Source organism: Mesocricetus auratus, unplaced genomic scaffold (assembly GCF_017639785.1).
Source record: "Mesocricetus auratus isolate SY011 unplaced genomic scaffold, BCM_Maur_2.0 Super-Scaffold_100004, whole genome shotgun sequence".
NCBI lineage: Eukaryota > Metazoa > Chordata > Mammalia > Rodentia > Cricetidae > Mesocricetus > Mesocricetus auratus.
The window spans coordinates 87,400,530-87,427,268 of NW_024429189.1; the positions used below are offsets into that span (position 1 = coordinate 87,400,530).

The 26,739-nt window shown below is 40.4% G+C and overlaps 1 protein-coding gene across 6 annotated transcripts in view; it reads right to left on the reverse strand.

The window, feature by feature from the left end:
• Positions 1–26,739, reverse strand: part of Ttbk2 (tau tubulin kinase 2) — a 129,027-nt gene that overhangs the window by 70,990 nt on the left and 31,298 nt on the right. For 3 of the 6 annotated variants that reach the window (XM_040746124.1, XM_040746126.1, XM_040746128.1), the window contains exons 2-4: positions 26,083–26,156; positions 23,933–24,068; positions 17,618–17,765 (exon numbers count right to left, since the gene is read on the reverse strand). In XM_040746124.1, coding sequence (XP_040602058.1) covers positions 17,618–17,765; positions 23,933–24,068; positions 26,083–26,156 — 358 coding nt within the window. Of the gene's footprint in view, positions 1–11,328; positions 11,769–17,617; positions 17,766–23,932; positions 24,069–26,082; positions 26,157–26,739 lie in introns of those variants that run through there. The other 3 variants (XM_040746125.1, XM_040746127.1, XM_040746129.1) reach the window with 3 other exon arrangements.

Sequence of the window (26,739 nt, forward strand, 5' to 3'; positions counted from 1 at the left end):
AAAAAGAACTAGACCAATGTTAGAATATCAACATGACACAAACAAAAAAGGAATCCTTTAGGGAGTCTAAAGGATTTTAGACATGAATTTGACAGGCTTTATATCTTGTAATTTCACATTAAGATTTAAGCAGAGGGCCAATAAGATGGAGGGAGGCTGGAGAGATGACTTAGAGGTTAAGAGCACTGACTGATCTTCGAGAGATCCTGAGTTCAATTCCCAGCAACCACATGGTGGCTCACAAGCATCTATAATGAGATCTGATGCCCATTTTTGGCATGCAAACATGCAAGTAAAATACTGTATACATAAATAAAATAAATCTTTAAAAAAAAGGTCCAATAAGATGGTTCAGTAGGAAAGGGACTTGTCGCATTAGACTGGAGACTTAAGTTTGATCTTGTAGACTCATATAAAAGTGAAATGAAAGAACCAGCTCCACAAAGTGACCATCACTCACCATGGGAATGCACGCACACACACAAAACATTGTTGGCTAGTTTTATGTCAACTTGACATAAGCTAGAGAAGAGAGAACCACATTGAGAAAATACCTCTAATAGGGAAGTCTACAGGGTATTATTTTGCTTAATGATTGATGTGGAAGGGCCTAGCTCACAATGGGTGGTGCCATTCCTGGGCAGGTATTCCTGGGTGCCATAAAAAGGCAGGCTGAGCAAATAATAAGAAGCAAGACAGTAAGAAACTCCCCTCCATTGCCCGTGTGAGCTCTTGCCTGCCCTGGCTTCCCTCAATGGTGGAATGTGATCTAAGAGTTACAAAAATGAAACAAACCCTTTCCTCCAAAAATTACTTTTGTTCATGGTATTTGCCACAGCAACAGAAACCTAAGACAAATATTTTGTATACATATGTGTGTATGCATGTATAATAGATATATAATTTAAAAACAAAATTAACAATAAAGTATAGATTAAAAATAATGAAAAAATACATGATATAATTGCTATTAAAATCCTACCTGCCTTCTTCGCAGAAAAAAGCAAGCTGATTCTTTTTTTTTTTTTTTTTCGGTTTTACGAGACAGGGTTTCTCTGTTTTGGAGGCTGTCGGTCCAGCCTGGCCTCGAACTCACAGAGATCCGCCTGCCTCTGCCTCCCGAGTGCTGGGATTAAAGGCGTGCGCCACCAACGCCCGGCTCAGCAAGCTGATTCTTAAAGTCATGAAATCACAGGGGATACAAATGATCAAAATAATATTGAAAAAGAAAAAGTTAAAGTGCTCACAGTTCTTCACTTCAGATTTTACTAAAAAACATAGCTAACTCGAATCAAGATAGTGCAGTACCAGCATAAGGATAAACGCAGAGATGAATGAAATAAAATCCAAACTTCAGAAACTGTCAACCCTCCCCCCACCGCAAACATTACAGGCTATGGCCATTGCACTTGACTATCCTTACTTGACAGTAAGACCCTGTTGCTGAAGACACCACATACCTGAGTATGGACATGGAGAAATCAAGCTGGTACCAACCTGGAAGCTTCATTCCTACTGGCTAGCTTTCATAGTGCTGGAAGATTCTATGCACACTACTGGGGGAGAAAAGTCATCATCAGTCTTACCCAGCTGTGAACCCTGTGAGCTACAACAATGACTGGCCTGGCAAAGTATGCCCCCACTGCTGTAATAGTGGCAGGAATGTCGTAAGAGTAACCAATCACTTTTTTTTTATTGGACTTAAAATCTGTTACATAAGATGGACCCTAGTCTGGTACAATTAACCAGGCTAAAAATCTGTCACTGACTAGGTTATAGGCCCTAGGCGAGAACCTATTACTATTATTCAGCCAAATGCACTGTATTAAAACTGTTTTCTAATGACAACATACCCAGATTAGTGCATCTCTTAACCCTCATCAGAAAAGTTTTTACTAGCAGATGAATATGAAAACAGAGACCAACAACTGGTCAACATGCAGAGAATAAAAGACTACAGAGTGCTCAATATCACACATACTCTCTCCTCTCTCCCTCCTTCCTTCTCGCTCCCCCCCTCGGGTTATCATGGGAAGAGTATTATAAGAGCCAAAGAGAGATCTGTAATGAACTAATATTTGCTGCACATGACAGCATGGTTGCACACATGAACTTAAAATATAGCTAGCATTGCATGTACAAGGCTTGTAGAACATCAAGCCAGCCAAATTCTCAGCATGGATGAGGGAAGAGCTCAAGAAGTCCCACTCCTATCTGAAGAATTATTGGTGGTTGATGGCTACTAGGAGTAGGAGAGTCACTTTACTTCAGGGATATGGGCTCACAGAGGTTAACCATGCTCCAGCTGATGGCCCCATATCCACATACTATGTATATATGTGCAGAACCAAATGGATTCTACGGGTATTGCATTTTGGGATTCTTTTTTGTTTTGTATTGAAAAACAAATTACAGCCCCAACTCCTTCTACATCCTCCCAACTTCCCTATCCTTAATTTTTTGTTTTTGCTTTTTGAGACAGGGTTTCTACATGTAACAGAGGCCTGGCTGTACTAGAACCATCTGTAACTCCACTCTCTAGGAATCCTATAACCTTTTCTGGCTTCTGCAGGCACTGCGCACATGTGGTACATAGACATACATGAAGGCAAACTACAAATAAAATAAAAATAAATCTAAAAGGAAAGAATACATGAAATTGGGAGGGATTTTGGGAATTGATCAGATATAAACACATGATAGTGTTTTGTCATGGCAATAGAAAAGTAACTAAAACATGGATATTAAGTACATTAAGTATGGATATTAAATATTAAGTATGGATAACAGTATTTACTAAAAATATGTGGAAAATATTAAATTTTAGTCAACTCGTCTTTGTCAAGGGCACCTAATTGGTACCAGAAAAATTGGACTAGATATACACATAAAAAAGAGGAATTTGAACTTTTCACTCACAATGAAATGGATTGGTACAAAATGTAAGTATCAATATTACAAGTCCCTTAAAGGTTTGTAAAAAATTTTGTGGTCTTCAGTTAGGCAATGGTCAGAATTAAAAACACTGTTATATTTGGTCTTATGATGTTGGTCTGGCTAACCCAAGATTCACTATGTAGAGTTGTCCATGCTGGCTCCAAATCACTCTGCTGCAAAGGTTGATCCTCAATTCTGGATCCTCCTGCTTATATCTCCTGAGAGCTGAGATTACTAGCATGTACGTGGCTGTAATTTTCTTTTTTGACAATGCCTTGTACTTACCATATTACCATTTTTTAAATGAATTCTTGTGTTTGTATGTATATGTGTGTGGGCATGAAAGTCAAAGTACATTCTGCAGGAGTTGATGCGTTCCTTGTACCATGCAGTACCAGGAGTGGAATGCAATCATCAACTTAGCAACAGGTGCCTGTACACAGTGAGCCATCTCACTGGTCCATACTACAAATCTGTAGACTTTCTATTTGTTAGGTCTCAAACCAGGGGCAAACTGCTGATGTACCTATTTAAAATATTAAAGTGGACCCAGCTGCCAGATTCTCCCTACATCCTTCAGTCCCTACCTGTTACAGGGTATGGCTAGAATACCCCACTCTCTACTCAGAGCTTCTCCAGCCCAGGGGCTGGGCTGCCCTAACCCCAGCTGCCTGTCGTTCCCTATATAACCCAGCCATTTTGGTTACGCTCTGTCTTTTCATATACTCGTTAACCTTCTGACCTCTTGGTCTGGTTGTCCCTGGTCCCCTCCCCCTCTCCTCATATGGCCCAGCTCAATCTGGTCACTTTTACTCTGGAGTCTTCCAGATGTCCTTGCCTCTGATTGTGTTCTCCCTTATCTTCAATAAACTTTCTCCTCCAACATACCCAGTAGCAGTCCTTCCCTGTTTTTTCCCGTTCACTGTTGAAATCAAATACCAACCCTAATTCTTTTTTCCTGCAAATTTCACAATTTTATTTTTCTCTTTTATTAATTTTTATTTAAATTAAAAACAGTCTTATTTTACATACCAATCCCAGTTCCCTCTCCCTTCCATCCTCCCATGCCCTTCCCCTAAAATGAGACTGATGACTACCTTGAATGCCATCCTAGAGCCTTCATCCAGTAGCTGATGGAGGCAGAAGCAGAGATTCACAGCTAAGCACTGAGCCGAACTCCTGGAATCCAGTTGTAGAGAGGGAGGAGTGATGAGCAAAGGGGTCAAGACCACACTGGGAAAACTCACAGAAACAGAAACACAGAGCAAGTGGGGGTTCATGGACTCCAGTCTGACAGCTGGGGAATCAGCATAGGACCGAACCAGGCCCCCTAAATATGGATGTGAGTTGGGAGACCTGGGCAGTCTATGGAGCCTCTGGCAGTGGAACCAGTATTTATCCATAGTGCAAGAATTCCCTATGGAGGGATACTCTCTCAGCCTAGATACACAGGAGAGAGCCTAGACCCTGCCCCAAATGATATGAGAGACTTTGGTGACCTCCATGGGAGGCCTCAACTTCCCTAAGGAGTGGACGTGGGGTGGGATGGGGGATTGGTGGGAGGAATAAGATAACCCTAATGCTTAACATTTTAACCTTTCATCACACTAACCCAATAGGGAATATTTGAGAGAAATGAATACTGATATGTCAAACAAAAATAAAATAAGCACCCTTAATTCAAATAGCTGCAATACAGACTTTAGATAAGACAGCAGCTTCCAGTTATGCAGATATTCAGCTGTGATATGAAAAACAATGCCTAAATTATATCACTGAAGGCAAGTCATAGTAATAAAATACTCCTCACTGCTCTAAGTTTTCATTTTGTTGTTGTTGTTTTACATTTATTTATTTATTTATTTTGGTTTTTCAAGACAGCATTTCTCTGTGAAATAGTCTTGGCTGTCCTGGAACTCACTCTGTAGACCAGGCTGGCCTCAAACTCACACAGATCTGCCTGCCTCTGCCTCCTGACTGCTGGGATTAAAGGTGTGTGCCACCACTGCCCGGCATTTCAAAAGATGTTTTTATTATTTATTTTATGAGTATGGGTGTTTTGCCTTCACATCTGTCTGTGTACAGAAGACTGCATAGATTCTCTGGGACTAGAGTCACAGATAGTTGTGACTGGAATGAACCCAGGATCTTTCTCCAGCCCCTGTATTTTTTTTTTTTTTTTTTTTTTTTTTTTTGTCCTTTAAGACAGAACTGCAAATACTGGCTGGCCTTGAATTAATGATCCTCTTGTTTCCATCTCTCAAGTGATAGAGAGAACTGATTTATGCAAACTGTGCTCAGACTTCCACATAAATATGCATATGTACCCTTCACACATATCCACAAAATAAATGACTTTAATTGGTTTTGTTTGTTTAGGCCTGATGGTACTGGAACTCTCTTTGTAGACCAGGCTGCCCCTGGGCTAGAATTAAAGGCATGTGTCAGCATGCCTGGTTCCTGGTATTTTTAAAAGCAAGAAAAGAGGCTGCTGATGGGCATGAAGGAAAAGGACGGTTGAGTTGGGGGAGGGATGGAGAGGGAGAGCAATGAAAGAGATCTTGATTGAAGGAGCCATTATAGAGTTATGGAGAAACCTGATGCTAGGGAAATTTAGAGAAGCCCACAAGGATGACCCCAGCTAAGACTCCTAACAATAGTGGAGAGGGTGCCTGAACCAGCCTTCTTCTGTAATCAATTAGTAACCACCCTAACTGCATCAGAGAACCTTTATCCAGTAACTGATGGAAGCAGATGCAGAGATCCATAGACAAGCACTGGGCCAAGATCCTGGAGTCCAGTTGAAGAGAGGGAGGAGGGATTATATGAGCAAGGGGGGTCAAGATCATGACAGGGAAACCCACAGAGACTGCTTACCTGAGCTCATGGGACCTCATAGACTCTGGACTGACAGCTGGGAAGTCTGCATGGGACCAAACTAGGTCCTCTACATGTGGGTGACAGTTGTGTGGCTTGGTCTGTTTGTGGGGCTGCTGGCAGTGAGACCAGGATCTATGCCTAGCAGAGCATGAGTTGGGTTTTTGGAGCCCATTCCCTATGGTGGGTGGTGGGATGCTTTGCTCAACCTTGATGCAGGTGGGAGGGGCTTGGTCCTGCCTCAGCTTGATGTGCCAGGCTTTCCTGACTCCCCACATGGTGGGGTGTTACTCTTTCTGAGGAGTTGGGGAGGAGCAGGAGGTGGGGAGGGAGGGAGAACTGTGGTTAGTAAGCAAAGAAACTGTTGTAGAAGATTCACTGGGCAAGAATGCTTGCTCTGCAAGCAGTAAGAACCCAAGGTCAAATATTAACATTCATAAAAAAATTCAGGTACTAGGAAGCAGAGATAGAAGATCCCTTGAGCTTGCTGGTGAGTTAGCCTAGCTAAAGCAGTGAACTCCAAGTTTACTGAACCTGGAGTTAAAGCAGATAAAGAAGAGAGTGAAAGAGGAAGACAACCAGTGTACTCCTTTTGTTGTGCCCAAATTCTGAACCATAAATCACCAAGAGACTCATTTCTATGCAAAAGCAAAGAGCCTTTTATTGCAGTTGTTTAACGAGCTAACCCCATTAGCTCAGGTCCTTCATCCATTCACTGCAGCAGAAGGCTGGAGAAAGACTCTCAGAACTTGCAAGGTAGAGATCTTAAAGGACAGCATAAGGGGAGTGTCTACGGTTATATACCAGTCTCAGGATTGGTGCACTTCCAGGTTTGGACAACCTGCCCTGTGTTGATTGGTCAACTGGTTGTTATGGCCAATAGTCCCTCCCAGGGTGATTGCTAGACTCTGCACAAGACTGTTGTGTAAAAGTATGTAAAGCACACCCAGAGCCAGTAAAGCACAGCCCTGCCAGCTAACTTCTGATTGGTTCACTGCCACGAGGAGGGCATCTGACCTCCTAGTGACCAGGACAGGAGCAGCAAGGTCATGCAAGCACATGTTAGCCTGTCATGGCTGCTAAAATGGGGGGCTGGTCACTACACCTTGTCCTTCATGTGGGTTGACACAGACATGTGTGCTCTCACACACATATCACAGACACACATAATGCAGAAAAGTTCTGTAATCCAGCATTGGAAAAACTCTGAGACTTAAGGAATAAATTCCAACTAAAAGGCAGAAAATACTATAATTCTGTAAAACTGTTCTGATGGAATGCCACAGAAATAACAAAAACCAGCCCTAGTTTTCTTCTCAATCAAGCATCTGCTCCCAACAAAAGAAACCAAACCAAATCAAACCAAAGACCTACTACCCTAGGAAATCTCTTCAAGTATCTCTGCCACAGGAGAAACAACAGTCCTATCTTCAAACAATTTTGTTAACCTAAGCCATTCTAATGGTGTGCAGTAGTATTTCACTTTCTTTCTTCTAGTGTTTAGTTACATTAAACATCTTTTTCTCAGCCAGTTTTCTATTCTGTATTGTTAAATATACCTACTAACATCTATTATTTTCATTAAAATATTTTTCTTACTGTTGCATTTTCAAAATACTTTATATATTCAATCAGTCCTTTACAAATATATGATTTTCAGCTGGGCAATGGTGGCACACACCTATAATCCCAGCACTTGGGAGGCAGAGGCAGGTGGATCTCTGTGAGTTCCAGAACAGCCTGGTCTACAGAGTGAGTTTCAGGACAGCCAAGGCTACACAGAGAAACCCTGTCTTGAAAAACATATAAACAAACAAACAAACAAAAAAACCAAAACCAAACAAACAAAAAACCAAATACATGATTTTCAAACACTTGTTCCCTGTCTTGTCTTTCCCTTTTAACTTGTTTGAGACAGTTTCAGAGTCTCACTGTGCAGCCCAGGTTGGATTCTTCAAACGTATTACATAGCCCAGGCTTGCCTTGGAGTTTTGTTCTTCTTGCCTTAGCCTCCCAAGTGCAGGGATTACAGGTCTGTGCCAACATGCCACTCCCTGGCTTCATCCTTAATGGTATCTTGCAAGCAACCCTTTTAATTTAACAAAGTATAATTCATCATTTTTTTCCTTCTTTTCTTTTGAGTCATGATTTTGGTGTTATCCAATGAACTTCTTGGCAAAATCAGATCAGAAAGTGTTTCTGCTGTTTTCTATATTTAGATGATTCGTCTTATTCTTATATAATGGGAGGGTAGGATGAAGTTTATTATTTTGTATTTGATTGGCTACAGTGCTGGATTGATCTTGGGGCTTTGCAATTCCTGGACAAGCTCTCTAGTCCTAAGTTCTACCACAACTCATGTGTGGGACTACTTCTAAAGTCCCTTTTCTCTTCCACTCATCTATAATATAATCTTTTGCCAATACAATCTTGATTATGCTTTGTATTGTTTTAAAACATTTTCTTCCTTTTTATGCTTACATATCTTAATTGCCAAATATCTTGCATAAATGTAATACATATACATTGTAAATTATGCTAATATGCTGTGTATTATTGCACAGACTCAGTTTTGTTGTGATAGCAATTAAGATCTTATCCGTAGCTTGGCAATTCTAAGTCTTTGCCTTTTTAATAAAAATGCTTGTGGGAAGCCCAATGCAGTGGCTGTATATCTATAGTTATAGCACTTGAGAGACAGGCAGGTGGATCATGAATTTGAGGCCAGCACAGGCTACACAATGAGTTCAAGGGCAGTCTGAGCTCCAAATCAAGACCTGGAAAGAGAAAAGAGTAGAAGGGAGATTATTTATCCTTTGACTCCTTATCTTTGCTTCATTTTGTTTTAAAAGGCAGGATCTGAGTAGCTCAGACTGGCTTTAGACCTGACATATGGACAAAGTTGAGTCTGAACACCTGACCTTCCTGTACCTGCCTCTCAAGTCCTGGGACTACAGGCAAACACTTTCATTGCAGGCTTCTTTGATGCCTTTAATAGTACCTTATACATCACACCTCAGATCAGAGATGACACATCACACACGTACGTGTGTGTGTGTGTGTGTGTGTGTGTGTGTGTGTATACTTTTTAGAATTGAAAAAACACAATCTGTTTGCTCTCTGTGGCCTGACTCAGGCATTATGCTAAGTTATGTACTCAATTTTTTTTTTTTTTGGTGTGGGCAGCAGTAGTGCATGTCTATAATCCCAGAACTCAGGAGGCAGAGAGACAAGTGGATCTCTGTGAATTCAGGACTACAAAAAGAAACCCTGTTTCAAAAAAAATAAAGTGTGTGGATTTTTGAGATTTATATACAACAGAAATTTTTTTCTTTTTTGTTTCTGAATTTCGATTTCTTCTTGAAACTGTCTCCTTGGCCTCAAACTCATGATCTTCCTCTGTTCCCTAAATGTTGGGGACTGAAGCATACACCATTCTTTTTCAGTGCCATTATTTCTTCAAAAATGTTCTTTTTCCTTCCTTCCTTTCTTTATTTTGAGGCAGGTCTCACTGAATAGCTTTGGCTGTCCTGGAACTTGCTATGTAGAACAGGCTGGTTTTGAACTCAAAGAAATCTGCCTGCTTCTGTTTCCTGAGCGCTGGGTTTACAGGTGTGCACTACCACACCCAATTATTTTTTTCATGTTTTTGTTTCTCCAAACTCATTATGTTCTTATCCCAAGTCTCTGGTGATACAAATGCTAGACCTTCTGGTACTATTATATAGTCAAAGATAGGGTTTCTCTGTGTATCCATGGTTTTCCTATAACTCTATAGACCAGGCTGGTCTTGAACTCAAGAGATCTGCCTGCCTCTGTCTCCCAAGTGCTGGGTTACAGGTATGGGTCACTACCATCTGGCTGTTCATTTTTTCCACCTCTTTTTCTACTGATACACTTTCAAATTTGCTGGCTCTTTCACTTGTCATGTCCAATCTGTTACTGATCCCATCCATGGAGACTCCCATTTCCATGGTGTATTTCTCAATGCCCAAGGATTCAGTCCCTAGTACTATCAAAAGAAAGACAAAAAACAAAAAACAAACCCACATATAAAGGGTGTGGTGGTGGCACATGCCTGAGAGTTCAGCATTAGGGATGTGCAAACAACAGGGAGATAGTTCAAAGTCAATCTCAGATACATAGTGAGTTACCCTATTACAAAAAGGGAAAAAGAAAAGAAGGAAAGGGAGCCTATGAGATGGCTCAGTTCGTGGAAGCATTTGCTGCTCAAGCCTGACTACCTGAGATCAATCCCTGGGTAGAAGGCAGAAAAGGAGAACTGACTTCACAAAAGGTGCCCTCTTCACCTCCCACTCTATCCTCATGAGAGTGCAGGCACACACAATTATAATAAAATAACGTTTACAAGACTAAACTGAACAAATAAAGATCTCAGATATCTGCTAAGAACACTTTGATAGAATGAAGGACATCAACAAGAGTATGTAAAACTAAGGCTAAGAGGAAAACAATGTACATCAAAAGAGTAGATTATAGATTTATAAAAGAATAAAGGCTACAATGAGGTATGAGGTCCCTTTGGAACGTTCCTAGGCAGTCTTCTGCAATTATCAGACCAATGGTTTAATCCAGCTACTACATATTTTATATTCTTTTATTCATTTTTAAATTGGGGGCGTTGAAACAGGGTTTCTCTGTGGCTTTGGAGGCTGTCCTGGAACTAGCTCTTGTTGATCAGGCTGGTCTCGAACTCACAGAGATCAGCCGGCCTCTGCCTCCCAAGTGCTGAGATTAATGGTGTGCGCCACCAACACTCAGCTCATTTTTAAATTTTTATTTTGTTTTATGTGTATGGGCACTTTGCCTGGATGTATGTATGTGTATCACACCTATGCAGTGCCCACAGGGGTCAAAAAGGGTCTTGAATTTCCTGGAACTGAGTTACAGATGGTTGAGCCACTAAGTGGATGCTGGGTCCTCTAGAAGAACAGCCAGTGCTTCTAATCCACTGAGCCATCTTTCCAGCTCTATTTTTTCTATCCTTAAAACTGGGGAAAGGGAATAGTCACACTCTACAGCAGTAGTGAAGTGATAATGCAGTTGTACTATAATAGTAGCATTCCTTCTCAACTATCTCAGTTTACATTCTGTAGCATAAAAGACAAAAAGTAGAAGTTAAGATGGTCATATTCAGCTAGGCCTTTAATCCCAGCACCCAGGAGCAGAGGCAGGCAGATCTCTGTGAGTTCGAAGCCAGTCTGGTCTACAGAGAGAGTTCCAGGACAGACTCCAAAGCTATAGAGAAACCTTGTCTTGAAAAACAAACAAACAAAACAACCAAACAAACAAAAACAAAACAAAAAAGACTGTCATATCCACAACATCAAAGTTAAAGAAAAAACAATGCCCCAAATCAAAATACAGTCATATTTTTCTTTATGGGATATAAAGAAAAATGTAGGTTTTTCCCTGTACTTCCATGGGTAAGATAAATTAATTTCCAATTGTTACACTAAAGAATACAATTATCTAACAAACAACTGTATTTACTCTGTTATTCTTGGTAGTAATAGGGTTGTTGGGCATGTGTGTAAGCACACTTCTGTAATCCCAGCACTCAGAATTCAGAAGCAGGAGAATCCCTACAGGTCCGAACACAGCTTGGTTCACACAGTAAGTTGCAGGCTTGTCAGAGAAGCAGCAAGACCTATCAAAAGAAAGAATGAGCACAGGAAGAGGGGAGAAAAGGGAGAGAAACAGAGGCCCTGAAATTAAACAACAAAAGGTCTTTACCTGCTCTTAGAGAAACTTTTCAGTCACTGATTATGGCCTCATCAAAGGGAATACACAAACTGAAAAACCTCAGCTGTGCTTAGGTCATGCAGATCACTGACAACAATTAATACAGGCCAGAAAGGCCAAACAATTTCCTAGTCATTCACTGAGTTAAGGCAGTGAATTTTTTTTAGTAATTTACTTTTATTTTATGTGGACTGGTGTTTTGCCCGCATGTATGTCTGTGTAAGAGTGTTGGATCCCCTGGCACTGGAGTTTTAAACAGGTGAGAGCTACTATGTGGGTGGTGGGAATAGAACCCAGGTCCTCTAGAAGAACAGCCAGTGTTCTTAACTACTGAGCCATTTCTCCAGATCCTAAGGCAGTGACTTTTAAATAAACAAAATTCATTACTTTGAAATTTTTATGAAAACACACAAATGAATTAGAATATCTACCTATAGAATGTCTTTTATATTTTTACATGTGTATATGTACATTTTCACATTATGCTCACATGTGTATGCTCTTCCATTTTACTCACTGAGACAGGACCTCTCCATCAAACCCAGCCTACTCTGGCCAGCACATCCACCTGGAGTTTATGTGAGTTCTGATGATTCAAATTCCAGTCCTCATGCTTGCCTAGCAAGTCTCAATCATTCAGCCATCTGCCCAGAATAGTTCTGAAGAAACATGGTTACATTTATATATACAATTTTATAACAAACAGAAGCAAATGAACAATATATAAGCTTTTAAAGATCCTAAGATGACTCCCTTTGACAAAAAAGATGTATTAAGTAATCTTACAACATTCTAAATTCCCCAAATATTGGACCCTTTTAGAGCAAAGCTAGAAAAGCTCAAATTCCCGAATAAATAAAGATTATTGCCAGGTGGTGGTGAAGCAAGGCTATAATCACAGCACTCAGGAAGCAGAGGCAGGTGGATGTCTGTGAGTTCAAGGAAAGTCTCATCTATTGAGCAAATTTCAGGACAGTCAGGGCTACACAGAGAAACCCTGTCTCAAAAAAGCAAAAAAGTTATTTTCTGGAAGATCCAAGTAACTGCTTCCACTAAAATAAAGAATTGACTATCTGTCAGGCATAGTAATGCACACTTTTAACCCCAGCACTTGAGAGTCAGAGTCAGAGAGGCAGAGGTAGAAAAGCAGAGGCAAGACAGAGGCAGAAGCAGGTAGATCTCTGTGAGTTCAAGACCAGTTTGGTTTGTATAGCAAGTTCCAAGCCACCCAGGGCTACATAGAGAAACCCTGTCTCAATACCTCAGTAAAAGAGAGAGAGAGGGAGGGACACTTGCAATTTAGAAGAGCATACAGATTTGTTTTCAAAACAATTCCAGCACTTGGGAGACAGAGGCAGGCAGATCTTTGTGAGTTCATGGGCAGCCTGGTCTACAAGGAGAGTTCCTGGTCAACATGAAACCACAAAATTGAAAAGTGTCCACTGTATCCATCAAGAGACAAGGTCTGTAAATGAACTTAGTGAGCAAGGGGGAGATTCTTGCCGGAAAGCTGAGAAAACTAGCAGCATGCTCACTGCTGGCAGAAATCAAGTTGCCTAGGAGAGCAGCAGACTGTAAGGGAAGAGCTCCTCACACACACCTGACCTGAGAGGATCAGAAGAGACACAGAGAAGTGCAGGGTTGGAGGGCATTGCTAGTCTGTCCTCTCCTTTCATTATGTGGGACTCTGGTATTGAACTGAGGTCATCAAGTTTGGTGGTAAAAGCCTTTATCCACTGACCTATCTCATTAGCCTTATTTCAGATGCTGAAAAACTACTGTCAATTCAATCTACTATAACCAATAAAGACATTTGTTGTAACTGAAGGAGAAATAGTTTCCATGATAAAAGCAGACAAAAGGAATCTATCATCCTAAGCCAGATCTACAGAAAATACTTAAAGAATTCTTCAAACTGAAAAGAAAAACAAATCTTTCTATAAAATAAGTGATACTAGAATAGCAGCTATGCAAGAAAAGATCACTGCAGAAATCAACAAAATGACAGCAATCAATACACACCTTTCAACAATAACTCTGAGTTACTGGTCGTCATTCCCCAATCAATATACTGACAACTGAACTATATCTAATGCAGGAACCATGTATTTGCTGCCTCCAAGAAACACACCTCACATAATAGACAGACACTACTTTAGGGCAAAAAGGATTTCAATCAAATGGACTTAGGAAACAAGCAAGTGTTACTCTTCTAGTATCTAACAAAATGGGCTTCAAATCTAACATAGTGAGGAAAGATAAAGATGCTGACTAGGGAACAATCCATTACAAAGATATACACTCCTAACATATATGCCATGAACACAGCTATATCAAATTTAATTAAAAATTATTAGATGCAGAGCCAAAGATTAACCCTAGCACAACAGCAGTAGATGACCTGAATACCCTACTCTCACCAACTGACATGTCTTCCCCACAAAAGACTAGCAGAGACATACATGAATTAAATGATATTAGAGATCAAGTGGACTTAAGAGATCTCTATAAAACAATCTATCTACATTCTACAGAATACATGTTCTCAGCAGCCCATTATATGTTCTCCAAAAACTGATCACACATTAGGACAAAAGGCAAGTCCCAACAAATACCAAATAATATATATATATATATATATATATAATAAAAAACCTGAAATAATTCTTTGCATCATATACAATGGAGCAAAACCCCTAAAACACAAACTCATGGAGATTAAACAACACACTACTGAATGATGAATGAGCCCTTCAAGAAATCAAAAAGGAATTAAAATTTTCTAAAATAAAATGAAAATGAAGACACAACAAAACAAAACTGTGAGATACAAGGAAAGCAATCCTAAAAGGATTACTTGAGAGCACTGAAATAAATAATGATACACCTAAGGGGCCTGGAAATCCAAGAACAAGTCAAATCTCAAAGTAGTGGACAGAAAGACATCACTATAATCAGAGAAGAAATTAATGAAATTGAAACTAACAGAATACAAAGATGCAATTAAACAGAGTTGGTTCATTGAAAAAATAAACAAGGTTACCAAAATTTTGGCCAAACTAACCAAATGAATTGGAGATGAAAAGTGAGCCATTGCAAGAGGTATCAATGAAATTCAGAAAATCACTAAATCTTCCCTTGAAAGCATAATGTCAATAAATTGGAAAATCTAAAAGGAGTGAATTTCTAGATGCACATGACATGCCAAATAAAAATGAAACAATTTAAACAGATCTATAACAAACAGTGAGACTGAAATGATAATTTTAAACCTTCTAACTAAAAAAAGACAAGGTCCAGATGGTTTTACTAGTAAATTTTATCAGACCTTCAAAGAACACTAATGCTTCCTGCCAGGTGGTGGTAGTGCACAACTTTAATCCCAGCACTCAGGAGGCAGAGCAGGTGGATCTCTATGAGTTCAAGGTCAGCCTGGTCTACAAAGTGAGTTCCAAGACAGACGGGGCTACACAAAGAAACTGTGTCTTGAAAAACAAAAACCACAGCTCAATGAGGCTTACAATGGTTGAGAGCTTGCTGCTCTTTCACTGGACTAGAATTCTGTATCCAGAGACCACATAAGGGAGCTTACAACTGTCTGTAATTCCCGTTCTAGGTGATCCAAAGCCCTCTTATTCTGTCCTCTGTGACTACTAACATACACACGCAAATATTCTCTCTCTTCTCCCCTTTTTTAAAAATTTAAGGAATTTCAATGGAGGAAATTCTCCTGTTTTGAGGGGATAAAGAAGCTCCCACAAACTGATTATTAAATAAAAGTCTCATTGCCAGAAATGGGCCACCTCCTGACAAGTTGCTGGCCAAGGAGGCTCCTAAAACCCCCAAAATAGTACAAGCTATTGCCACTACTGGTAGCTGCACACTAGAACTAAATGGCAAGCCCTGATTGTTGAAGACGTCATTAGCTTTGAACACAAGACAGAGAGAAACCAAGCCAGAACTGGGCAGGAAAGCTTCCTCCTGCTTCCCAGGCTTTGCAGTACCAGGAGCTAGGCTGGCTGCTAGGAGAGAATTGTCATCGACAGTCTTACCCAGCTATGGACCCTGTGTGCAATAATACCAACTGGCCAGGCAAGCTGAGACCACTGATGCAACAATGACGTTTGTTATAAGGGTTCCTTTTTATAATTACTTTCCAAAGAACTATGTTATGTAACAAAACTTTCGATTGGATTTAATGTCCACTCCACAGGAAGGAACTCACATCTGGCACGGTAAACTAGGTCAATACTTGTGGCTATGGAGATCGTAAGCCTTAGTGGGAAAGCTACTCTTGTTTTGATAAATGTGCCAGTCAAGTTACCCTCTAAACAATTATGTTTGTGACAGCAACTCTAACCAGAGAAGCATCTTTTTTGCCACACTCAGCTAGGTATAGTAGCAGTCATCTGTAATCCCATCACTTGGGAGATGGGAAACAGGAGGATCTGAAGTTCTAGGCCATCCTTGGCTACAATAGGTCAAGGTCAGCTTGGGATACTAACTAATCTCATAAAAAGCTAGTCTCTAGTCTTCTTACATACTGGAGTCACTCCTTGCCACCTCGAGCCACCAGCAAAGTAAGAGTAGCTCAGCATCACAAAATGTCTCCAAAGATTCAGATGCTGAACATTCTCAACAAAGAAGTTTCGACGCATAAGTATGCAGGAGGCTTACCTTAGGGAGCCAAAAGAATGTCAAGGACTGCCTCTTTTCTTTGACCAGAAGATTAAAAACCTATTCATTTGTGGAAAGTAAGGGTTCTGAGGAATAGGGTTCATATAAGCATGAACAGACAAGAAAAACATTTTGACAGTAACTTTTAAATAATAAACTTACAAGAAGAGCCCAACAGTTTCTCATAAGATGAATTCCAGCAACAGTTTTACCCACAAAAGGAAGTAAACATCTTTAAGCTTTATCATATGGAATCCTAAGCAAAGCAAGGCCAAAGTACTCCTGCAAGAGCTGCAGCAGCATCTCCTACCTCCCAGGACCATGTCCTGGGGCCAGGGAGAGAGACTATTGAAGCGGCATCAGCCAGGCTAAGCTCTGCTGATGATCTCTGCCCCTACGGGCTCAGCCCGTATTAGAGGACATCATCCAGGTTCTGTGAAGCCCTGGAGGAGGCAGCCCCAGCAACAGTTATCTGTGGCTTCTATACTGAGTTGAGAAAAACCAGAAGAGAAAAGGGAGAAGGGTAGCCATCCATTTCTTTGTTTTTCTTTTTCTGATTCTTTGGTTTTTTTTGCAGTGACAATGGGGGCTGAGTGATCTACTATCTTCCTGATGTACCATGTTATGGGAAAGTTAAATTTAAGCTAAAAACAACTTTGAAATGTATAATTTTATTAGCATTACATTATAATCCAATTAAACAACCAGTAGAGAAACTTGAATAACTGGAAATCTTAGAACAAAGAGCAATGATCATCAATCTTATCTATCTTTGATATTAGTAACACCAGTGTACCACATTAAACGCAAGAGATGACAAGATACTATCAACATACTTAGGGTTGTGCATGACTATCAGATTGACATCAGGAAAAAAAATTTGTCCTTTTGGTAAAAATATAGGTACCTGAGTAGTCGTAAGATGACTTCAAAAACAATGAGCTATGCTCTGAAACTAAAGTTAATGAGAACACACAGAACACAAAGCCTTACTTACCATTTTTAACCCATCCTGAAGTATAATTTGAAAATAGTTTCCATGATATGATTCAAGAATGTTTAACAAACAAAGGCAAGTGCAAAAATGTCTCCATAGCAGATTTAGAACAATACTTCCTAAAGTAGTAGGGTGATTCTAATTATCTCCCATCCTCAACGCGAAGAAAAGGAATTCCCAAAGCCCAATTACTCTAGCAATCACAATTTTCTATTATATAATAAAGTGTTCAACACAAACATACTCAGCACATTTATACCTAGCTGACACCAAAACAGTCCATTAGTATAGAGAACTTAACCAGCGAAGATTAAAACAATTATAAACTATCATACAAAACCAAACACGTCATTCAAGGCTTACCTTGCAGTTTCTTCAACACAGCCACCTCCATCTTCAGAACTTGCTTTGGCTGCTGAGCAGACTCCACCTTCAGTGCCACATTTTCCCTGGTGAGCATGTCCAAGGCATCGTAAATTTCTCCAAAGCCCCCACCCCCAATCTTTCTTAACTGCACAGAAAACAAAACAAGAACACACTCAAAATTATGTGAAGATTCTAACTGGAAGCCAATTCACCTTTTGCAATTAGAAAACATGTAATTTTACTATTCCTACTTTATGATAAATGATTTCAATATTGTTAAATCATTTATACAGCAAGATGAAAACAATTGCCAGGAGATAATATCAACACCATTTCTTACGGATTTGTCTTTCATTCAGAAAGTAATGAAATTATTTCAGTTGTAAATAATTATTAAAAGTCTACAGCTAAAAATCAGCTCCTACAAATGCCATTCAATAGCCAGATTAGTTTTAATCTAATTTCATTTGCAGACTTTTTAATCAATGAAATCTTTTTGCCATTTAAAGTCTTATATAGAACCAATCTGGTCTGCAGGTAAAGAGGGAGGCTAAAGACTGAGATAAGCAGCTAGCACCCAACCTTTTACCCTCCTCTCTAAGGCAGGACTAGCAGGAGCCACACAATAAGCAAAGAAGGGTTCTACGCTATTTCAGAGAACACACACTACACTGCAAATAATAGGCTATAATCACATTAAGTGCTTTCATCAAACACCTTAACTGCTAACTTAATTGGAGAACATCAGAGTATTTGAGTATCACAAACAGGTTCTGAAATCTAGTAACAATTAGACCTCTAAAGGGCCCTGAACATCTGGGGTGGGTGATATACTTTATACAAGATGCATCAAAAAATCAGTGTTCCACTTCCCGAAGCCACGTCTTTTTTTGTTTGTTTTTCGAGACAGGGTTTCTCTGTGTAGCTTTGGTACCTGTGCTGGAATTCACTCTGTAGACCAGGGTGGCCTCAAATTTACAGGGATCTGCCTATCTCTGCCTCCCAAGTGCTGGGGTTAAAGGTGTGTGCCACCAACGCCCGGCTTGGTTTTATTTTGTTTTCTTAAACCAGGATTTCTTCCAGGTTTGACCTCAAACAGTAACCCTGAGCTCTTGCTATTCCTGCCTACACCTCCTCAGTGCTAGGATTACAGAAGTGCACACCACATCCAGCTTCCTGTTGCTTAACTTCAACTTCTGAGATCCTGCCTCTCTACACAGAAGTAGACTTCTTCAAAGAGAGGTTACTTAACCTATTTCTTTACACAGTACTTAACAAAGGCCAAACTATATAACTGCAGCTTAATTATGATTGTTTTGCATGTTTAAGTCATAGTCATTTTAAATTTGTATGGCAAGGGAGAGAAGATAGATCGTGGGATGAAACCAAGTTCCAGAACTATACAGTGAAGTGTGCTGCTCTTTGTAGGGTTCTAGTTGGTACTTGGGATTCTTTGTATGTTGTTCACTAAATAAAATCTAATGTAAGTTTAAAAACTAAAAGCCAGGTGGCGGTGGCACATGTCTTTAATCCCAGCACTCCTGAAGCAGAGGCAGGCAGTTCAATGTGAGTTAGAGGACAGCCTGGTCTACAGAGCAAGTTCCAGGATAGCCAGGTCTACACATAGAAACTCTGTCTCAAAAAATCAAAAACTAAGCTGCTCTGAAAGAGGAAAGTGGGAAGATACCTAAGCCCAGGTATTCAGGGACAAAATGGACAACACGGACTCTGCTTCGCAGCAAACAAACAAAAAATCATAGTAAGTACTAAAAGTACTCAGTGTATGTCTTTATTATTTTTTCTCATTCTTTTTTTTTTTGTTTTAACTTTAAACAGCTTGTTTTACATGTTAATCCCAGTTCCCTCTCCCTCCCCTCCTCCCATACCCCCCCCATCCTCCCACCCTATTGCCAATTCCTTCCACATAGGGGATATCTAGAGTCTATCATTTCATTCAGGGTAGGGTCCAGGCACTTCCCTAAGGGTCCAGGCAGAGAGAGCAACCCTCTTTGTGTCATGGACACACGATGTCTGTTAGTATTTGAGGGATAAACACTGATCCACTGCTCAGGACCCCATAGTAGCCCAGGCCTCCTCATTGACTCTTACATTTGGGGGGTCCAGATCGGTCCCATGCTGTACTCCCAGCTGTCGGTCTGGGGTCTTTATTATCTTTATTGATGGTTTATTTGATGACACAAAAGAATAAATGACATACTTTTTCAAATAAATGACAGAATTTAAAAAAATCTGTGTCTATTCCCCTTTTTCTTTTTGTTTTTTTGTTTGTATTGCTTTGTTTGTTTTTGTTTTTGTTTTGAGACAGGGTTTCTCTCTGTAGCTTTGGAGCCTGTCCTGGACCTTGCTCTGTAAACCATGCTGGCCTCAAACTCACAGAGATCTGCCTGCCTCTGCCTCTGCTCCTGAGTGCTGGGACTGAAGGTGTGAACCACCACCTCCCAACCTTAGTCTATTCCTATTAATGCCATTTGAAGAGTAGAACAGTAATTTGTTTAACCTCAACAAAGCCCTACGGTATTTTCATTAGTTCTGAGGTAAGAACAAACTCACAAGTAATACAGTACACTGAGGCAACAAACATGAAAGATATTCACTACATTATCTCTCATCCTCCTCTTCTTCAATGGTAGGTACAGAAGGCTTTTCATATTAAACAAGGAAATGTGACCTTGACACTTCTGTCAAGAGCTAGGGTCTGGAGATGTAATTCAGTGGTAGAGGACTTCTTGTCTAGGGCATATATACAAAGCACTGGGTTCAATCTCTAACACTGGCAAAAATTAAAAATAAAATTAAAGATATAGGGTCTGTTTTCCCACATCCTTAAATGTAAGTAGCTCTCATGACTGATTAAACAATAGAACAGGACCATGACACTATGCCTGCTCTGAAGAGAGACCTTAAGCAGCCTGGTAGATTCTATTTCCCATCTCTAAAAAAGCAAACAAATATAGGAAGTGTAGTTATCTCCAGAGGTCATAGGACAGGAGATTACCTAGAAAATGAACTACCAAAGTGGGAAAATGAGAGCCCTAACAAGCCTAAGTCATCAGCTCAGAGAGTAAAGCAGTCATACAGAGATTCTCAAATACAACCAACCAATCCTGCCAGAAAAATGGCCAAGGTGCGTGTGTGTGTGTGTGTGTGTGTGTGTGTGTGTGTGTGTGTGTGTGTGTGTGTGTGTGTGTGTTGGTGGGGAGTCACTAATTAGGATGGTTGATCAGTGAGCCCCAGGCAGCCTCTGTCTCTGCCTCTCCATACCCAGCAGGTCCTCATTTGTGAGACAAGTACCTAACTATGCTATCTTCCCAGCCCAGTGTTTTCTGTGTGGATTCTGAAGGTCACTTAGGGTCCTCTGGCTTGTGTGGTAAGCACTTTACTGAATGAGCTTTCTCTCAAACCCTCATCCCTAATTACTAATCTATAAACTGTAGGCAAAATAAGATGGCTATCTTATCACTGTTTTGATATAGTTTGTTATATAACCATGGATCATTAAAACACTATACTTTTGTGTGTGGGGGGGTTGTATTTGTATGTATGTGTGGGTGTATGCACATAAGATGCCATCCTTAACAATTGTGAATTCTAGCAGGGCAGTAATTCCAACACTCAGGAGGCAGAGGCCAGTGGATCTCTGAGACAGCCTGGTCTACAGAGTGAGTTCCAGGACAGCCAGGGCTACACAGTGGAAACCCTGTCTCAAAAAACAAAAAAATCAATCAAGAATTCTTCCAAAAATGCCACCCTCAGGAACACATGGACCCCAGACTGATGACTGAGGGGCCAGCATGTGACTGATCCAGACACCTTCCCACCGAACCTGGGTGACAGAGAGGAGGCCTTGGCAATCTGTGGGAGCTGGGAGAGTGGAGCAGTATTTATTCCAGGCATACAGAAGGACTCTAGGAACCCATACCATGTGGAGGGATGCTCTCTCTGCCTGGACACATGAGGAAGAACCTGGGCCCTTCACGGGATGATATGACAGACCCTGAAAATAACTCATGGAGGCCCTTGCCCTCCCTGGGGAGCAGAGGGCGAGTGAAATGGGGGTGATGGGTTGGGGGGACTAGGGGGTGGGAGAGGAGGGGAGGGAGAGGGAACTGAAAGTGACATGTGTAAAAAGTTAGATAAAAAATATATGGAAAAAAATGCCACCCTCCTCCTAAATGTAGGGGAGAAGTTCCATAAATATATTAGCTGCAATTACCAGAACAAAGGAACCATGTAAGGCAGATATTGTTTGCCAGTCCTCACCACTTTTTTCCCCTGTTTTCAAGGTGTCAGGTGGTTGAACCCAGAATCTTACAAATACTAGCACTCTACCACTGACCTACATTTCTTTCTTTCTAAAAAAAAAACTATTTGTTTTGTGTGTATGTGTGCATTCAGAAGCGAAATACATGGAGGTGAGAGGACAACCTGGAGAAGTTGTCTCTGTTCTGTTCTGTGTTGCAAAACAAAAATAGTAAGAAAAAACAAAAAGGATGTATAATAAAACAAAAAAATAGGTCCTTAAATAAGTATTCAGTCAGAGGATATATTCCAGTTCTAGAACAGGAAAGTTACTAAAAGACTGGGGAGAGGCAGAAGTATCTCTGTGAAGGAGGGCTTGCCTATCCAGTGTGAGGTCTTGGGTTTCATTCCCAGTACTAGAGGACTGACTGCTAGGAATCTGGTGCATATCTACAATGCCAGTATCTGGAAGGCTGAAGCTGAGACAGCAGGATTCAGCTGAAAGCCAACTGCGCTACAGTGAGATATTGCTTCAAAAAAGCAAAATTGACACAAAGCAAAACAAAATTAAAGAGCCTATTAGAACCTGTGATGGTTTGAATGAGAATGGCTCCCATAGGCTCATATATTTGAATACTTGATTTCTAGTTGGTGGAAATGTTTGGGAAGGATTAGGAGTTATGGCCTTGTTGGAGGAGGTGTGCCACAGGGGCAGGTTTCAAGGCTTCAAAAGGATGCCATCATTACCAGTGTGCCTCCTGCTTATAAGCCATAAGCTCTCAGCTTTTGGGATGGTAATATATACTCTGTGCCATTGTATGTTCTAAGTATGTAATTTGCTTTTTGATTTTACAAGATGTTATAAATTGAGATGGCCTTGAGTCTCAGAAGAGACTTGGACTTTAGACTTTAAAATGGTATGGAGACTATGAGAAACTATGGGGACTTTTAAAGTTGAACTAAATGTATTTAACATAATGATATGGCTACAGCCTTTGGGGGCCAGGGAGTAGAATGTAACAGCATGAATGAAAATGCCCCCCCCAACAGGCTCATAGGTTTGAATATCTGGTCCCTAGTTGGTGGAACTGTTTGAGAAGGATTTAGAAGCCTTGTTGAAGGAGGTATGTATCTGGGGGTGGGCTCTGAGGTTTCAAAAGACTCATTCCATTGCCAATGTGCTCCTCTCTGCCTCCTGCTTGTGTATCACACCAAGATGTGAGCTCTCAGTTGTTCTTGCTTTGTCGTCATGATCTCTAATCCTCTGACACTGTAAGTCTGATTAAATGGTTTCTTTTAAGTTGCCTTGGTCAGGGTATTTTATTTATCATAGCAATAGAAAAGTAACTAAGACAGAACCATTTCAAAAGAACTCTGAGGCTTTTCTTTTTCCCTTGGTTTTTCAAGACAGAGTTTCTCTGTAGCTTTGGAGTCTATCCTGGAACTCACTCTATAGACCAGTTTGGGCATGAACTCCGCCTGCCTCTGCCTCTGCTTCCTGAGAGCTAGAATTAAAGGTATGCCCCACCACCAGCACCACCCAGACTCTGGAAGCTTCTTAATGGGTGTCCTCTTAATCAGATGAAGACAATCTGAAAATCCATAAGGATAATAACTAGAATGGACTATAACACATCAAATGTTTATTTTTCTTTATTATTACCGTGTCTTTGTGTGTTCATACACACATGAACTTGGTATATGCATGCCAAGGTGCACATGTGGTAGTCAAAAAACAACTTCTGGAAGTCAGGTTTCTCTTGCCACTATGTGGGATCCTGGGATGGAGCTATGGCATCAGGTCTGGAGGCAAGTGCCTTTATCGGCTGACTCATTTTGCTTATTTACTTTTACATGTTTATATTTTATGTGTATGGTATTTTGTCATAGGGGAAAAAAGCCAAAATACCTGCTTTAGGCAAATACAAACATAGGTGTCATTCCTTTAAAATGCTACTTTTATCAGAATACCAAATTTTATAACCCTATATGCTTGGTTCCCTCTCTTTCCTTCCCTGCCCCACCTCTTCCCTGTCTCCATTCTATACTCACCACTTTCCATCTTTCTTTGACCAAGATTCCAACACTGAGGATATCTGGCTGCTCTCCTCCCCCACTCATTGCAAAACACCGATGTGGTAAAACAGCTACACAGGCATCTAGTTCCCAAGGGTGGTTTCCATTTAATCTAAAGCAAAAGAAAACAGCAGACAGCAGAGCTAATTAACACAAATAATATGCTAGCCTCAAGAAGCATGCTGATTCTATACATTATATTGCTTCCTCAGAAGGGTAGGGGACCCCCTATAACTACATTCCAAAACCTGTGTATCATACATGATCTTTCTAATACAGAGGACCAGCCTCCACAAAGACACAGTGCACATATTTACAATAACTGTGTATCATACATGATCTTTCTAATACAGAGGACCAGCCTCCACAAAGACAGTGCACATATTTACAATAACTGCAATAGCACAGAGGAAGTGTGAGCATCCATCGCTCACACTTAGACCAGTATCCTGAGTACACACTGCCAGAGAAAAAGACATGGCAGCCAATTTATAACACTCTACCGTTTTGAACCTAGGGTCCTGTGCACATTAGGCAAGACCCTACCATTAGGCTATATCCTTAGTCTTCTTTTTATTTTATTGTTCAGACTGGTCTTGAACTTATTCTGTAATTCAAGATGGCTTTGAACTTGTGGTTCTCCTGCTTAGCCTCCAAATTAATTGTATCACAGGCATGAATTACCAGACCTGGCAATGACTTATAGTTTAATAGGTTTAGAATACAATTTAATACCATTCATTTATTTTACGACAGAGAGAGGGGGGGTGTATGTGTTGGTATATGTTCAAGTAAGTCAGAGAATAACTTGCATGACTGAGTCCCATTCTTTTACCGTGTGAATTCTGGTGACTGAACTCAAGCTGTCAGGATTGGCAGCTAGCACCTGTACCTGCTAAAAAATCTCACCTAAATCTTACAAGATGCACTTCAAATGCATAGGGATTCATTACGTAGGCAGAAAAAGGCTGTGACAAAATGCTATATGACATTGCTATTTATTTATTTGTTTGTTTATTTTTTATTTTTCGAGACAGGGTTTCTCTGTATAGCTTTGGAGCCTATCCTGGCACTCGCTCTGTAGACCAGGCTGGACTCGAACTCACAGAGATCTGCCAACCTCTGCCTCCCAAGTGCTGGAATTAAAAGTATGTATCACCAACACCTGGCTGTGATATTGTTTTGTAAAGGAAGAAAAACAATAAAAGAATAGTATACCTATAGAAAATAGAGAGCATAAAGCCTAATTGAGATGGAAACTATAACTTACTCCATGAATAAGAGAGAAAAATATCAGAGTGACTTTTTAACATGTTGCATGTGTGGAGGCCAGAAAACAACCTTGGATGTCATCTTCAGTGTACTGGCTAGTTTTATGTCAACCTGATGTGATATAGTCAAAGAGGAGAGAGTCTCAGTAGAGAAAATGACTCCATAAGACCCAGCTGTAGGCAGATCTGTAGCTAAATCAGTGATTAATAGGGGAGGGCTCAGCCCACTGTGGGTGGTGCTATCCCTTGGCTGGTAGTCCTGAATGCTATAAGAAAGCAAGAAAGTCATGAGGAACAAGAAATAAACACTCCTCCATGTCCACTGTATCAACTCCTAGCTCTAGATTCCTGTCCTGCATGAGTGGCTGCTGCCTGACTTCCTTTGACAATGAACTGTGATGTGCATAAGCTGAATAAACCCTCTCCTCCTCACATTGCTTCGGTCATGGTGTGTCATCACAGCAACAGTGACCCCACCTCAGACGCTCAGGAACATCTCCTTTGAGACAGTCTTTCACTGGCCTGGAGCTCAGTGACTAGGCTAGACTGGCAGGCCAGCAAGCCCCAGGTATCCTTGTTTCTGCCCCAGCAGCAGGGAGGTTACAAGGAGAGAACCACCATGCCTGGCATTTCTATGGGGTTCTGGATATCAAACTAGGGCCTTGTACTCAAGCAAGTACTTTGCCAACTGACCTGTCTTCCTAATTCAAATATTACTAACAGAAAAAGGCAAAACACACACACACACACACACACACACACACACACACATAAATAAATAAATAAATGTAACTTAAAAAATTAATATCCATTTCTAGCAATCCCATCTCATTCTTAAGTATAAACAATACCAACCTAGTTCCTAATTCTCTTCTCAGCCAAGAGTGAGTCTCTTTCAATAGGCACTTGATCTTACCGGTTTTACAACTCTGAGAGGGGGGAAAAGATCCAGTTTGAGGTAAAAAGTTAATTAACAAACATAATTAACAACACTGAACTGTTTACTTCAATACTTAAGAAGGCAAATATGTATACTTTATCATAACAAAAACTAAAGTTTAACTAGGGAGTGGTGGCACTTGCCCATAATCCCTGAACTTGGGAGGAAGAGGCAGAGAATCAGGAGGTCAAGGACTTATATAATGATTTTAAGGCCAGCCTATATATATAAAAAAACAATCCATAAAGTTACATCTTGAATGAGATTATTAGATAACACTATAGTGAGCAATTTCTATTACCTCACTCTAAATTTAAAGGAAGATCATGGAATAAAATGGTATTGCCAGTAAGTCCTTCTGAAATTAAAGAATACACATCTCACTTACAAAAAACTGGAAAACCTAGAATCCCTAAATGATAACCAAACCAAATGCAGAAGCTTTTTTTTTTTTTGACTTGGTTTTTCGAGAAAGGGATTCACTGTGTAGTCCTCGAACTCACAGAGATCTCTCTGCCTCTGCCTCTGCCTCTGCCTGCCTCTGCATGCAGTGATTAAAGGCATGCACCACC